The sequence below is a fragment of the Poecilia formosa genome, unplaced genomic scaffold (assembly GCF_000485575.1).
Source record: "Poecilia formosa unplaced genomic scaffold, Poecilia_formosa-5.1.2 Scaffold219, whole genome shotgun sequence".
NCBI lineage: Eukaryota > Metazoa > Chordata > Actinopteri > Cyprinodontiformes > Poeciliidae > Poecilia > Poecilia formosa.
The window spans coordinates 159,004-175,829 of record NW_006800158.1 but is presented as its reverse complement, the minus strand read 5'-3'; the positions used below and the strand labels follow the sequence as shown (position 1 = coordinate 175,829).

The 16,826-nt window shown below is 39.5% G+C and overlaps 2 protein-coding genes across 2 annotated transcripts; one reads left to right on the top strand and one right to left on the bottom strand.

Annotated features, from left to right (window-relative positions):
* Nucleotides 1-1,032: 1,032 nt before the first annotated feature.
* On the bottom strand, nucleotides 1,033-4,908 carry selenos (selenoprotein S). The gene is made up of 6 exons (XM_007568218.2): nucleotides 4,557-4,908; nucleotides 4,239-4,370; nucleotides 3,406-3,512; nucleotides 3,249-3,335; nucleotides 3,025-3,097; nucleotides 1,033-2,300 (listed from the first exon to the last, which is right to left on the bottom strand). The coding sequence occupies exons 1-6, from the start codon at nucleotides 4,651-4,653 to the stop codon at nucleotides 2,224-2,226; spliced, it is 573 nt and encodes a 190-aa protein (XP_007568280.1). The 5' UTR covers nucleotides 4,654-4,908; the 3' UTR covers nucleotides 1,033-2,223.
* A 2,667-nt stretch (nucleotides 4,909-7,575) lies between these two features.
* snrpa1 (small nuclear ribonucleoprotein polypeptide A') lies at nucleotides 7,576-13,390 on the top strand. The gene is made up of 9 exons (XM_007568217.2): nucleotides 7,576-7,809; nucleotides 8,163-8,310; nucleotides 8,773-8,851; nucleotides 10,125-10,171; nucleotides 10,609-10,711; nucleotides 10,787-10,866; nucleotides 11,039-11,111; nucleotides 12,376-12,469; nucleotides 13,126-13,390. Exons 1-9 carry the CDS (start codon nucleotides 7,728-7,730, stop codon nucleotides 13,281-13,283), a joined length of 864 nt encoding a protein of 287 aa, XP_007568279.1. The 5' UTR covers nucleotides 7,576-7,727; the 3' UTR covers nucleotides 13,284-13,390.
* The last annotated feature ends 3,436 nt before the right edge of the window (nucleotides 13,391-16,826 follow it).

Below are 16,826 nucleotides of genomic sequence, written 5' to 3'. Positions count from 1 at the left end.
ATTTGGGGCCACAGCTCCAAACCTCAATATTAAATTTTAACCATATTTTGTATTTATAATGTGAAACAGACCAACACTTCTAGCACATTTGCCTCGTTTTCATCATAATAGGTCTTCTGGTTAGAAAGAGTTTCACCTGTGCTGATGTGACTCAAAAGAAGTTTGGGGCAAAAAAAAGACAGTGTTTTTGTTCTATATAAAGTCAATAAAGTTCTTCGTAATAAAAAGTATGTGCCTGGTCACTTTGAACAAAATCTAAAAACAGGATGAATTATGACCAAGAAACCTGAAATTAAGAACTCTGTTAAAAGCACAAGATTTGTACCACTGCCAACAATGGTTGGTAGACAGTGTTTCTATTTAGGCATGGCAGCAGTAATAACACCAATATATATTTGAAGCAAAATTGAATTGGTCATTTACAAACATCTAGCAGATCTGTCCAGATTTTGCTGAGAAGACCTAAGTGGATACATGAAAAGGTACATTCCTTTACATGAATCGGAAGTGTTTCCTTTGTACAACTTGTACATGATGTGCCTAAATAACAGTGTCACATTGGCCTGGTTCCACAGGATTCCTTCATTCTGTGGATTAGGCCTCAGTAGTATGCCGATTTACCCTCACGAAAATGTGACTGTTCAAAGAAGCATTTTCACTTTTTTTTCCCACATCATTTTACTCTAACTTGTCTTTTGTTTATTTTCAATATCTTCGTTTTTGCGAGGTGACCTTGAGTGGTCTGAAATATTATTAGAAATGGTTCAAAAGCATCTGATCTTTTGGGGGATGCTGTACTTTACCAAATTGGTCACGCCGCCAAGATGCAGGGGGAAAGCTATGCATTTTTTTATATATGACTTTGACTGGGCCATTCTAAAACAGAAATGGAATAAAAACACACAACCTTAACATCAGCATTCAAAATAAATACAATTCCCCATGTTAGTTAAGATAAAAATGAACAGTTTACCTGCTGGGCAAACCCAGCTCTCCCAGCTCAATGACTGGAGTTGGGCAGAGAAACGGACACAAGGTTTCTTACACTTTAATTTGTTTAGAATCACACAGACAGAATGTAAACAATATCAACTAGATACAACTGCTGCTATGATTTTTCCTCAAATCTTTCAGAAATACGCAACAACAATGAAAAAGCACCCTGACTGGGACAGATCAGCCAGACCTTCTGGTTAGAGACCATTTCAAGGAACGGCTTCATGTCAAGCTTCCAATGACACCAAGAACTGAGTCCATGATCTGCTGTCATCTTAACAAAAGAGCTACTGAGGAAAGGAAAAGTGTAGTACACTCATTAAAATGCACTTTTATAATGTTCCTTCTGAAATAATTAAAGCTGCAGTATGCAACTTTTACAAAAAATATGTTAATATTTGTTGAAACTGTCACTACTTTATGACAGTATGATATGAGACAGATGTTCTGTGAAAAAAAATTGACCTATTTTGATCTCCCAGTGTGAACTAGAAACAACCAATCAGAGCCAGGAACAATATTAGTGCTGTCAATCACAATTTTGTGTAGTGCTGCTCACCCTCTTTTTCCTCTCCTTGCTTTCTGCTATGCTGCAGCTAGCATAGCATGTTGTAAATGCTCATGCTAGATAGCATGGTCACAGATGACGACACACAAAGGGTTTTCCTGTAACAGTAATTACAAGCTCATTTAGCAGCAAGTACATGAAGGATGACTGACAGCACTCAGACCCTCCTCTGGACTCTGTTTGGTTGTCTTTCGTTTGGAGTGATGCATTTCTTCAGATGGTAATAACAGCTCATGGAGGAGGTGAAGGAGATCAAGCTTTACATAAATAATCTGTTACAAACTACACAACACTGTGATAGTTTTAGCAAATTTGTAAAAACATATTTTATAAAAGTTATATACTGCAGCTGTAAAGCTTTTGTACTATGTTAAAAAATTTGGACCCAAAGGAGGAAGGAATTGTAATAATTGGAAAATTTTTACTGCAAGACAAAAATATTATTTGTAGTTTTGTTAGATCGTGCAGTGAAATCATGTGGATGATTATGTCTCTCAACAGTCTCTTGTGTGATTTTCTAAATGGGTGTACCAACATCACCAGTATTGATGTTTAAGCAGTGATCTGGAAGCAGGAGCTCTGTTTCATTGTCAGCTTGGTCCCAGCAGTCAGGGTGCAGGTTAGTCAGGAGGCGGTCAGAGCACCTCCACCCTTTAACTTCATCCGCCCACTGAGGGTCCCCTCCTCCCTGGCCTCCAGCTACAGGAGCCTCCTTGTCCCATCAGGGGATTGTAGTCTGAAACACAGAGACAAAAAAATTTAATTGTGAGTTTATTTTACAGATACTGAAGTGAAATGTGTATTTTTATCCAGCAATCAGGCTGAGTAGAATCAACATTCACTGTACTTCAGCTGCAGCTCTGTCTCTACACACTTAGTGCTTCTAGACACCAAAGTCTAGCGACTCAGTCAGGTTCAAGCATGGATTCTGGACCAGGTTCAGATGGACCGTCACAACTCAATATGTTTGAGCTCCTTTTAGACGTTAAAGCTTGGGATGTTTTTGTAGAACCTAACCCAGCTTTAAACCGAACCAGAACCTCCTCCCTCACCTGCTGCGGGGTTTCTTGGTCTCCATGGTGATGGCTGTTCCCTGAGGTCAGAGAACCAGAACATCTGGATTCATACTGAGATTAAATGTAATAGTTTACTATTAGCTGCCTTCTGACTGCATTTAATTGAGCTAACTTGTTTTGAGGGTATTTGAGTAAAGGGGGCACACTTTTAAATTATGATTTCTTAATTAATTTTATTAGCATGGATCATTTTCCTTCCTGTTTGGGAAGAAACTGGGTCACACAACACACAAACAAAAAATACTGCATCAATGTAATCCTTGGCAGTTCCAGTGCCGTTTAAACACCATTTGCTTACATATTCTAAACCTAATAATCCGTGTTGTGTTTCTGTTGCAGCACACACAGCCTGATGATGAAGGCTGCAGGCGGTGAGGTTCTTACCGTTGGAGCGCAGTGGCTTCTTATCCATCTTTGGTTTGAGCCCAGCTGCTGCTGGGCTCGCCTCCTCTGTGTTCTGCAGGAATTGCACACAGTGAAACTACAGCAACATGAATGCAGCTGGTTCTATTCCAGCATTTACTGCTCACTTGTTCTCTCACAGCAGAAACCAGGATTCCTGACCTAGGCCTAATATTCTGTCCTGAGACAAGTCAAGGTCAGCTCACCCCAGAGAGCTTGTGTCCTTTGGAGCTCTTCCCCTGCTTCATGCTCTCCCATTCCTCGATCTTCTGCCTTCTCTTCTCTTCTTCTTGCTGTTGATAAAAAACCATGAGTAAAAGTCTACCCCGGTTCAGGTGGCTCACCATGTAGCCCCCACTGCACCTGTCTCTGCTTCTCCTTAAAGGCAGCAGCTTTGGCATCCAGCTCCTCCTGCATCCTCCGCCGAGCTGCCTCCATGGCCTCCTGTCTCTTTGTCACTAGAGATGCATCTTCCGGAATAAAAAAGGAAAATCATGTTTGCAACAAATTCACTTCATATTTTTCACTGACATGCCAGATAAAGGAGTCACAATAATGTCATATTTCCCCCAGCCCCTCCCTCCACCCGTTGTTGTGCACTGATGACCAGCTGGCTGAAAGTTCTAAAGGTCCAATTACATTAGCTACAGGAAGAAAATTAAACTCCTCATTTCCATCTCAACAAAATCAGGATAGCATCTAACAAGAACATGCTGGCCCTCCCTCAACATTTATGCTGCATGGAACCAAAATGTAACCAAATATAACCGAATATTTGGTTATATTTTAGCATTTATGCTAAATGAGCATGTATGCTCATTTAGCATTGTATGCCAATATCATGTAAGCCAATATCTATTGCAGTCCTTCTCAATATTAATATAAAATGGGGTTTTATTGTGAAAATGTTAAGAATTACAATGTACTTTATTGATCCATGGGGAAATAGCTTATGTGTTGACAAGCTACTCCCATCTAAAGTGTTAAATATTAGCAAATTAGCATTACATATGACATATGACATTATAGCAATTAGTGACATAATTACATAGTAATTACTGAGGTTGATCACCGTGACTTACAGCCAGAATCGCTCCGTTATTATTATTATTTTTATTTTTTTCTTGTTAAATTCTAAGAAACTGGAAGTAGAAATGCTGTTAGAAAAGTGGCTCCACTTGAACGTTGATGCTGACCTTGCAGGTTGTGTGGGACGGAGTCCTGACGGCTCTGGCCGGTCCTCCTCTTCCTCAGATGCTGAATGAGCAGCAGCACTGTGACGGTGACAGCCAGCAGGTACCACCCGTACAGGGACAGGAACTCCCCAACTGCCGGGGGACAGGGAGGAAGTGTTTCAACTATGCCGTGTGCTTCCCAACAACAATCCACTCAACTTATTACAGTCTAATTTCCTGACGTGTGTTTCAAGTAGAAAGACTCAACACAGCCCTTCTTAGCCAGTTTCATACTTTACACGTCATGAAGCCGAGACCGGAAATGTTGTTGCTAGTTACCTGTGAAGCTCAGCTGAGTCAGGTCCTGGTTCTTCAGAGGAACCTGACGGGGAGAGTTGTCATCGTCGACGTCTAATATTTCCACATCATCATCCATTTTACCCACCCACACACACACGCGCAAACACACACCGTGTTGTTAAAAGCCCAAATCACACAGCGAGTCTATTTAAGCTTCCTGCTGCGGCGCAAACGTCCTTATATCAGTTCCATCTTAGCGGAATCCCAACTAACTGACACAAAACCAAAAACTATCTACTCTCAATCCAGGACATTCACGGTGACGTGTTTATCTTCGCAGCAATCTCTTCTTCATCTGGAAAGTTACTTCTGTACTGGCGCCGCCACCTGACGCGGAGGCTCAATGATGACGCTTGGCTGAAATTGAAAACAGACACCTTTTTTGGGAGCTAAAACAGTCTCATTATTCACAAATGCACGGAACGCGATTTCTAAATGCGCAGAACGATTCACACCTGCACAGGATAATTTGTGTGTGCACAAAGCAATCGTTACAAATGCACAGAACAAGATTCACACTTGTATTTTGGATACAAACACAAATATATCTTGATTTAATCAATGTTTATGACACCCACTAGCAACTTCACAGATCCCTCTAATATAATTCATACTAAAACAAATATAGCTAGTTTCTGTATTGTTCTAAGAATCAGATACAATGAAAGCCCGTCCTGGTAGATTTCCTTTATTCATCTTTATAAGTTTATCAAACCCTTCAAATGATACCACGAACCAGTTTCGATTTAGCAGAGAAACATGATTTAAAAAAAAAAAAGTGGACAGTTTTTAATCCTATTTTGGCAGAGGGAACAAATGCTGTTGCGCTGAAATTACAAACTGGAAGTGGAAGGTTCCTGTGTTCTTATGGCAAGCCGTTTTAACATAAATTCGGTGTCGTCTAACTATCCGAAATTACATTACAGATATCTAAAAATGCATTTTGACTAGACAAAACTACATTTTGACTATCCGGAATGATAATTTAAGATATCTGTATTTACATTCTGACTAGTAAGAATAATAATTCAAGACATCTTCAATTATATTTTGACTAGTCAAAATTCCTTTCAAGATATCTCAAATAGCGTCATTGGATCTGTCTTTTGACGGGACACATATCCGTAATTACGATTTAAGATATCTTCAACACAATTATGACTAGTCAACAATTTTAGATCTAGATTTAGATATCTGAATTAAGAATGACGTGAAGCCCCTTTGTGGTGTCCAAACAGTTGCCTGCAGAATTTTATGTTTCCTGCACAAAATTGTCAGTAAATGCCACAAATTAGAAAGAGGTCGATAATGTTGGAAATGCGAAGATAGCAAAACTTCATAAACTATAAGACTGCAAAGATTTTCCTGCTTATTCATTTCCGACAAACCGAATGCACTTAAGAACAACTTTGAAAAGCTAACACTGCTATTGTCAAAGCATTTTCAACATGAAAGTGGCGCGTTTTCAAACATCTTTCTTCGTATTCTCTATTTTTAATTGTTTTATTAAACTTTCAAATTGCTACGTAAGTTAGGGACGTTTTGAGTAGACAGAATACTAATTCAAGATATCAGTAATGTCATTCTGACTATAGTCGGAATGTCAATTTAAGATATCTTAAATAGAAAAGCTGTGTAATTCAAAATATCTCTAATTCATTTGGAGATTTCTGAAAAGGAATTTTGACTAGTCAAAATTACAATTCAAGATATCTTTAATTTAGTTTTGGCTAGTCATTATTTGCTTTTAAGATATCTATAACTTAGTTTTTACTAGTCAAAACTACATTTCTCCTATCCAAAAATACATCTAAGACCAAAATCGAGATATCTTGAATTTACTTTATGATTAGTCATAATTTAATTGTAGATTTCTGAAATGTGTATTTCAGGTAGTCAGTAATTCATTTTAGATATCTTGAATTGAAGTCACCATACAAGTCAATGGTAAATCTGACGTCATTTCGACTAGTCAGAATGTAATTAGAGATATCTCAAATAGTTATTTTGTCTAGTCGAAATATAATTAAAGACATCTTAAATCGTTAAAACGTCTAGTCACAAAACAATTTGAGGTATCTGGAATGTAAGTGCGGTAAAACAGAATTTATGTTAAAATGGCTTGCCGAAGGGTTCTGCCTAGAACCTGCCTGCTCAACACAATCTGACTGATTGGACAGTGTAGGTTTTGAATTGCTCCTCAAGATGGCAGTAGTGCAAACTCTAGTGTGCAGGAATAGATTTTAACAGGTTCAGTTCAAGTTAAGTTTGCTTATAGTCGTATAGTATAATCTGTTTTACATGATAAGTCCAACTGATGCTGTCCTACAGGCCAAACAAACACTGCAAGTATAGATTTCATAGAATATGACAGACGTGTAGGACTACAACTAATACATATGCTTTAAAAAATGTTTTATGTGAGAGAAAGGTTACTTATAATCTATAGTGAGATTTTCTTTAAAAAAGAAGGAACCTCTGGAGCAGAACTTCTGTGATTTTCCACTATCTACTATGTTCTCTAGATCTCCAGAGAACAGATGTTATTTACCTTTTTTTTATTTATTTATTTTTTTTTACATTTTTTCTAGTCAGTTGGTTTTTATGTACACATGCAAAATGCAAACTCTTTAATTTTTTAAGAACTCACTCAGTTGCATATTTCTTTTGATGTATGTATGCTATTTATGTTTTTCTTCTATCCATCCTAACAAGATGCCATGGTCACCTCAGCTGATACCTGACACTAACTCCCTCCCAGATGACAGAGCTTCTCACTTTGGGACCTGACACTTTTGGCTCGTCCTACAAGTGGAGAGCCCATGGAAAGGAGACCCATGTTTCCTCTTTGAGCTGAGCTCGGCCGAGCCCCGTGGATAAAAGCCCAGCCACCTTCTTAAGCAGTGCGCCGCTGACCCCCTCTAGCTCCGCCCCTGAATAAAGACAGCTATATTGTTATGTCTACACCTCAGACCAGTAGGTGGCGGTAATAGTGCTTTAGGACTGTTTGCCAACCCCAACTTACTTACCTCCGAAGAAGACAATAAACACACGAAGAAGAAATCTTTGTTCTGGCGGTAGTGTGTGACACGTTCTGATTAGTTTGGTGAAGAAAACTTGTTCCGCCTAAAGCCTGGCACTGTTGTCGACATGGTGAAGTTATCTGCGGAGCTCATAGAGCAGGCTGCTCAGTACACCAACCCGGTGAGAGACCGAGAGTTGGACCTACGAGGTAAGCCTGAGCGCCTCCCTCACAGCGGCATCAGGCCTCGTTGCTTTTATTCAGTCGGAGAACACCAGGATAGGAAGTAGCTGTGTCTGCGGACTGCAGTACCAGGCTTTACAAGGCGTCCAGAACGGCTGCTTCACTTGCTGCCTTTTTAATTATGCTGGCTGACCCGGAGAAGCTAGGCTGCTAACTGCTAGCATGGTAGGAAGTCAGAGTCAAACTACAAGCAGGACACTTTCTGGAGTTTCCAAAACGGCTCTGAATGCTAAGTGAAAAAGCAGCTGAGGACCTGGTGTGTTTGCATAGAAATTATTCACGTACTTTAACTTTAACCTTTCCTGTGTTTTACTCTAAAGGTTATAAGATCCCGGTTCTGGAGAACCTGGGAGCGACTCTGGACCAGTTTGATACCATTGATTTCTCTGATAATGAAGTGAGGAAACTGGACGGCTTCCCTTTGCTCAAAAGACTTAAGACGTTGCTGATGAACAACAACAGAATCTGGTAAGATGTCGGATCCAGATCGAAATGATCAGATGCTGATTGGAAGTAACTGGATCCTGCCTGAGACCCGACAGGTGGTGCCAGTGATCCGAGGCTGTGGGCTGTGGTCAGGGTTTTCAGCCCAAACACAAATAAAATCCAGACAAAAAAAGGGGGCTAAATCTCATATAGTCATATGGGTTTTATTTATTGTTGTTGTGTTTTAATTTTGAATAGTTAAAATGTCTTCCAGTTCCATTGATAAATGTTCTTTACAGAGTTAAAGTTTCCTGTTTTTTGACAGGGTGCATTATTATGTCATCATCTATGAATTACTTGAAAATAGTCTCAAAACAATATTATCGTCATCATAATAATTACTGAGACAACTTGTTGTCCAGTGTAAGTTGCTATTGTGACAGGGCTCCATCATGTGAGGTGTTTGTGTGGCTGTTGTCTCTCATGCTGCTGTTGTTCCTCCAGTCGGATCGGAGAGAACCTGGAGCAGTCCCTGCCAGATCTCAGAGAGCTGGTGCTCACCAACAACAACATCCAAGAGCTGGTGAGTAACATTACCATGGAGCCCCAGTTTCTGCTGTTTGGAATGCGTGCATGAATGAAGGGTATAAAGTCAGAGCAAACACGAGAGACTGTTGAATGAAAATTCTGACCAGAACTAGGGCTGCACTAATTGCAGTTTTCTAGCCGATCACCGATTACGATCTTTAAAAGGCCTAACCTGCTGGTTCCAGTTCTGACCGATACTGACTTTTGTTTTTGTCTGAATGTTGCTAAATACAACAACAAAGTTTCTGAGTTAGCAACAGTGGGATCACTATTGTTAACTGCAAACATGCAGACATGACCTGGTGCTGGGCTGTCAGTCAAACCTCTCACAGTAAAGCAATAGAAGACAGTGGCTGATTTTTAGACCTTTGCTGAGGAAGATGAGATCAGTGGATAAGATTAGCTTCACATGCAAGTATCAGCCGATCACCGATCTCCCAAAATTAGGAAAGGGTATCGGGGCACCAGAACAGACAGATGAGACCTCAGTGGATCAGCAGCTTATCAGGCTGAATTGGAGGATCAAGGGTTGCTGCTGTTTGGGTCATTTGCAGCGTAGAGTGTTCAGCTGGGAGGGAGCAGAGGACAGATCCTTGGATCCAAGGATCACTTTGGATTCTCTACTCAGAAAATTAGAACATCCCGAAAAAGTACAGTATTTTCCTGTCTGTCTTTCTAGAAAATGAAACTCATTATATAGATTCATAACATACAAAGTGAAATATTTCATGTCTTCATTTTTTCCAGAACTAAAGTGCTGCTCAGTGGTCCAGGACTACAGCTGATTTAAACTGAGTCCTCCAGTTCTAATCAGTTACTGAACCTTGAGGTCTGACCTCTTGAGTTGTTAGGTTCCTGAAAGATCATTCAGGAACATCACAGTTTGAGCTCATCAATACATTGTCGTTGTTGGATTGTTCTGGTTTCTCTTATTCCAGCATTACCATGCAAGTTAAAAAGTCAATGCTTATTTTGTCTCCATCCTGCCTTAAAGGCCACATTTAGGTAGCTGTTAGGAAAGGCTGCTTACACTCAGAGCTGTTAAGGTGTATGGAAGAGGACTAGGGCAGCTAAAAATAACTTTTTTCTGAGATTCCGAGTGGCCCTAACCCTTCTCCTTACTGGTTAGAAGTACATCCTGTTGAAAGTCTGACCTGATGCTGCTCACACATCTGGGCAATTTGGGGTCTAATTAAAGTAAAGTTGAAACCTGTTCATATTAATCTCTATCAGAACTTAGTTCTCCTTCTCCTCTCCTTTCCCATCAGGGAGACTTGGATCCGCTGGCCTCGGTGAAGACGTTAACCCTCCTTAGGTAACGCTGTCACACACATGTTCATCTCTATATAGCACTATCTGAAGATTTAACTATTTGAAGAGATTTCTTTTTTGTGCTTGAAATAAGAACATTTTACTTGGATAAAATAAGTTCTAGACTTGAAGTTTGCTTGGTAAATATTGATATTCTAGTTTCTAGCATATATTTACTCTTAAGTAATATTTTCTTAATATCAAGCTTTTATATCTTACTGAGATAATTAAGTACAAAAACACTTAAAATAAGAAAAACATTCTAACATAAACCCTCTTGGTGAGAAAAATGATCTTGTCAGAAAGAAAACAAGCATAAATCTCCTTAAGTAAGATATTTAATCTTAATAAGATTTCAGTTTTTGCAGTGAATGGGGCTGAGTGTCTGACCCCTCTTGGCCATCACCTCCAGACATGCAGCTCTGTCCTTTCTGCTTGCAGCTTGTTGAAGAATCCTGTGACAAACAAGAAGCACTACCGGCTTTACGTCATCAACAAAATCCCACAGATCCGTGTGCTCGATTTTCAGAAAGTGAAGCTCAAGGTAAGGTCTGGTAAACCCAAAATACCAATGTATGTTAATAAAGATGAACATGTTCCTCTGACTGTGTTGTTCCAGGAACGGCAGGAGGCAGAAAAAATGTTCCGAGGCAAACGAGGCGTTCAGCTCGCCAAGGACATGGCCAGGCGAACAAAAACGTGAGTCTGATTCAACAGCAACATTTCAGGATCCTTGATGAACTGCTTCTTTTCAGCAAACCTGAACTACTGTTATACATTTAAATACATGTAGCGAAGAGGACAGCAGTTGATTCTGTCCCAGTCTCACAGATGAGTAGAAGGTTGCCTAAATGAGCTGTGTCCCTTTCAGGTTTACTCCTGGGGTCGTTCAGCCAGAGAAGAGAAGGACGGGGCCGTCTCAAGCTGATGTGGAGGCCATCAAGGTCAGTTTGTCAAGTGGGATCTCTGACCCCTTCCAGTCACACAAAAATAGATGTTTTTCCCACTTTTCCCCTTCGTCCTTTTGTCCTTTTATAAAAGGACTGATAATGACTACATTGTTTATCAGTAATGAGATTCTAGATTGATAATCTAGATAATGACTGGGTCATTATCTAGCTCTAGTAGGCTCCATTTGGATGGCCTCAGTGCTGCAGACATATCTGTAATCAAGGTCATAGTTTGTGTTCACTTTTTTAAAAATATATTGCAACTGCACAGCCAGCATGAGGTTCTGATTCATTTGAGAAGAACACAGGTTGTGCTTTAGCTTCCTTTCACTGTGTTGTTAATAATCTGCATCGACTCCAGCCTAGATTGTAATAAAATTTCAATAGTAGTTTTATCTGATCCCAGTGCAGGATTGGATACAATTGATCATGACATTTTAATGTCCTCATTGGCAATTTGGGTTGGTATTTCTGGCATAGTCCTCAGCTACCTTTCAACATGAATTAAATTATCTGTGGATTTTCCCAAGGTTCCATCCTTATCCTCTCCTCAACATTTACAAGGACATTGAAATTTTATGCAACAATAAGACAGAGTATCACATGTATGCTGATGACACACAATTGTACTTTAGTCTTTCACCAGCACATTAAAGTTTGGTATTAATCTGTTTACTAACAGATTAATACAGTTGGATGTGTCAAAATCTTCAGCTAAAAAAAGATTAATCCAAAGTTTTAGTCTTTGAGCCAAACAAGCATCGACTAAAACCAGCCCCCTCCTTCTGTCTGTTGGTTTAAAAAGCTTTGACAGAACCAGGAGTCTGGGGTAATAATGGATCTGAATCTTGACAGTTACATCTAATTTCTGAAAAAGACAACATAGGACTACCTAAAAATATTTCCAAAACTAGATGACATGTTCCAACAGGACTCTGAAAAATGGTTTTAGCAGACTCAATAATTGCAGCACAGAAGGATCAGCATTTCAGTCCAGTTGTGAGATCTTCACACTGCCTGCCTATTGCTCAAAGAATAGAGTTTTAAAATCTGCTAACAAACATTCAGATTACATTCCTGATCTTCATCTGCTGCAAACCATGAAGATTTTAGTATCATTTGCATCAAACCTACTCTGCATTCCAAGAGTCAAACCAAAACATGCTGATCAGTGCTCTGGATCCACCGCAGGAAGCTGGAGGATCTGACAGTCAGTTGTAGGGTTGGATGGTGCTGAAGTTGTGTAAATGTGTTTCAGAATGCCATCTCCAACGCTACGTCGTTGGCAGAGGTGGAGAGGTTGAAAGGCATGCTGCAGGCCGGACAGATCCCAGGACGAGATCTCAGACAAGGTGGGTTCCAACCTGCTGTTGCTGTCCTGTGTGCTTCTACTAACAGACCCGCTCAGTAGGATGTGTGGAGGTTCTCAAGAGGCAGGATTGTTCCCTCAGAGAACTACTTCAGCACTGTCTCAGAACCACCAAACCAGTGACTGAAAGGTCAATTTGAGCAAATAATCTGCTTCCAAAGACAACAAACCAAGTCTGTCCTGGTTTAGTAGCTTTGGTCTCCAGGACTCTTTCCCTCAAACATGGAATTATTTTTTTCTTTTCCCTCAAACATGGAATTATTTTTTTCTTTTCAGTATGAGGTTTTGTCTGCTGAAGTCTTAGAGGGAGTTAACAGTCTGAAGAGTAAACCTGCTAGGAAAGATTTTCTTCCGTTTTTTGTTTTTTTTTAATCAAGGTTTCTGTTTATTACTCAATTATTCCAAATATGATAGAATATAAAGAACCCAGCTGTTTACAGAATCCATCGATGATAGAATCTGGAGCTGCATTCTGTTGTCACTGGACTAAAGGCCTGAAGTTTTACATTTCTCCTTCACAATTGAATATGCTTTCCAGACCCAACGAGGTCTCAACATCACAGCAGTTTGATATGAAGTCCGTTAGTCTTCTATGTGATGATGAGACAGAATCTCGTGTCTCTTCATTTGTTGAATCAGATCCCAGTGGGATGGAGGAGGAGGAAGAAGAAGAAGAAGAAGAAGACTATAATGGTGCAGAGGTGCATATGGAGGAAGGTTACGGAGATGGCATAAACAACGGGGACCAAGCAGAGGATGAAGACATGGAGGATGAGCCACATGAAAATGGCTCCTGAACCTGCTAGGTTTTTTTTTTTCTTTCTCAGATTTCTGGTGTCGCACTGCAGTGTGCTGTTTTTATTTTGTATATTAACTCATTAAACAGATTTCTTGTACTCTCTGAGATTACATTCTTTTGTCAAATAAAATCTCATTTTGTTTTTTTTTTCCCCCTGCAAACTTTGCTGCATTCTGTTGAACTTTTCAGCAACATCAGAAATTTTCAGGTAGTTGAGGTCCAGCCTCCTGACAGGAGGGTTCAGAAGCTGAAGCAGAGCAGCTTAGTGGTGCAGAGTTCCAGTTGGTTCAGACAGTGGATGAATAGATCACAGGGCTTGGTTTTTATATATTTTCTTTATTCTTTTTTTCTAAAATAGAAGAGTATGAAAGTAATCAAACCCCATGAGCTTTTTCACATTACCACCATAAGCTATCATGGATTTGTACACAATTGATCAGAACAAAGTAGCAACATTCTGAACCAGGAGTAAAGTACTTTTTTTTATTGTGCTTATTTATATATTTTTTTGCATTTAATTTATTTGACTCGGATAGTGCACATTAATCAACTTTGTCACAAGGTTTGGCAGTGTAAATATGCAGGAATTGTAACAATGTAATAAGACAACACAAAAAACACCTCACTATGCAATTCACAGGACAGAACAAATGTAATTGTATTATAAATAGAAAAAACATCAGAAGATTTACACAAGAAAATAACCAACAGACAAACAGGATACAAACCCATGTCTTCCACATTCTATGAGCATGTCTTCCACATGATTAGCTGACCAGCTAATCAAGCATTGGTTGATTGGCTGGTCAGCTGTCAACCAATGCTTGAGTTTCTGTAGCTTCCATTGCCTCTGACCAGCGTCAGAGGTAGTTCCCTGAATGTGAGGCTCTGATAGACGCCACCTTCTGGCTTCAGAATGGTTTAGCACCCATTTCTATTAATTCCTCAGTCTACTTCAGAACCACATGTTTTATACTCTTAAGTATTTTTGAGTTATTTGTTTACCGGCTTTACAAATTCTTTTGATCAAAGTGGCTGAAACTCAATCAGGTTAAACAAAGAGCATCTGAAAACAGAAATCTTCAAGTCCTACAAGAGGTGCTCAACTGGATTTACATCTGGACTTTGTCTGGACCATTAAAACACATTATTTTCTCTGATCTAACCCATTCCATAATATCTCAGGCTGAATGTACAGGGCTGTGGTCCTGCTGGAGGATGAACCTTCATCCCAGTCTCATCTTGTGCTTCTTCTAGTCTTCCATCACTGATGAAGGAAAGCATCCCTGCAGCACCATGCTGCCACCACCATGATACTGGGGATGTTCAGTAAGATCAGTGAGATGTAGAGTGTTTTCAGCCAAAAAGTTTCACGTTGGTCTACAATGCTTGTTTGAACAAAAATTATACAACTGAATATGTCATTATTATTATGACTGATCAAAATGACAGACAACAAAAGAGTCTAGTTCAATCCCTAGTTCCATCCACAGTAAATTGTCCTGATGACAGTCATTTGTTGGCAACTCTGCTAATCCACCTCATTTGCTTTTGCTTTTGCTGTTCCTCTCCATCTGATCAGAACTCCTTTTTCTAGATATTTAAAAATTGTAAGCATGGGAACAGAATGGTTGTCAGAATTTTATGTTGTTTCCAAAATGTGAGATCACATTAAAATATTAAGCAAACTATCAAAGTGTCTCCAACAAGTTTATTTTAGTAAAGGGAATGTTGTTCAAATGCCAACCGTCCAAAGTATGAGAATTTTGTGCAGGTATCTGTTTCTGTGTCCGATTCTCCCAGCTTGGCTTGAGGAAGTTCTTGACATCAAGCTAAATCCCATTTCCCCCAGACACCTGCTGCGTCTTTACTCAGTGGCTCCAGCCACATCCTGCTCTCAGTTGATCTCCTAACCCTTGGTATTTGCCCAGGACTTTAGACATAAAGCTCTCAAAGAAACAGCAGAGCACTGCTAAGAAACCAAACACAACATGGCGCTGAACAGAACACACTACCTTTGGGCAAGGCGGTACCACACAGCAAACATCCCTAAGTCAGATCTTTCATGAACTAAAGGGTGGAGAGAAAAAGGATCCATGAAATCCCTGTTAAACAAGGATGTTTACAATGCAAATTTAATCCAGTCTGATATGTTAGGAATAGTTTGTGATCTATGTCTCTCAGAAAGACATACAAAGAGAAAAAATCCTTAATAAAGTGCCTATATTATTAATATTTATTGAAATGAGGAAAATTAGAGGTTTTAAAATAGTCCAAAGCCATCTCCTAACTGTTTGTCTCAAAGATTAGTTAATGTTGGAGGTTTTCCTTCTCAGAAGAATTACTCTGCTGTATGGAGATGGTAAGTTATGAGGTACAGCTGTAAAACATTAAAGTTGATGCTACATTTATATTGTTCATATGAAACCCCAAAGGAGAGAAAAGGATGTGACCTGACAGCTTAACTCATGATGTCATTTATTCAAGACTGATGCAAATTTAGGAGTACAGAACCTTTCTAATGGATCAAAACAGCCGTAGACGCATTGCATGCACCCATTTACTTTGTAAAATCATCTTGAAAGCATATTCAAAAAATAATTACTCTTAAAATAGAACTTCTAGGGCTAAGTACAACTCTGCCATTCAGACTGTTGCATTAAAAGAGGAAGTCAAAATGTTAGAAACAGAATCACACAACAAATATCACATATTGATACATGTAATCCCTCCAGGTTAACAGGGCTAGGCGATTAAATGTGCGCCACAGGATGAATATCCTGCACTGAGGGAGCTGAGTCACTCACTGACGCAGGCTCCCACACGTCAAGTTGAGTTCAGTTTCCAACATGGCAAATGTACCTCAGAAATTCTAGCAAATAACTTCAAACTATTATCAGTACCTGGTTATCCCTGCAGTGGTCATTGGGTCAGTGGTCTCCAGTCAGTGTTCACCCTGGAGAGGTTAGGGGTTAGAGGTTAGGGGTTGAAGTTAGGACAACACAGAAGGTCAGCCATGCAGACACACACTCATACCCTAACAGGTATATCTCTGGACTGGAAGTCAGAGTACCCAGAGACAAGAGTGTAGATCCCATTTAATTACTGGGGGGGAAAAGGGGGGGCCATAAACAAGGACATTTTTTAAGAGCAATTTTGTGGGGGTCAGCAAAGTTATAGTAAAATGTGCTTTACATTTTTTTTGTGTGTTCAAGCTGCACCATCAAAAATGACTAGTAAGTAGCAATGAATAACAAAAGTGTTTTTCTCAGTAAACAACCTGTTGAGACCCATAGAAGTCAAACTAAGATTCAAATGTTGCTTAGATATGAGAGTGGTTCAGAGTCACAGATCTAATCTCTGATACACCTTTACAAAAACTTAAGGCTCTGACTAAAAACAAGTTTTAATAAGTAACTCCACTTAATAAAATTCCTCATAAATATTGATTTATTGCTGTGGTTCTCAATACAAGTCATGTGTTATTTAAATTATAACTTAAGTTGCTTTAAACTTTTATTTTAGTTTTTTTTCCATGTTC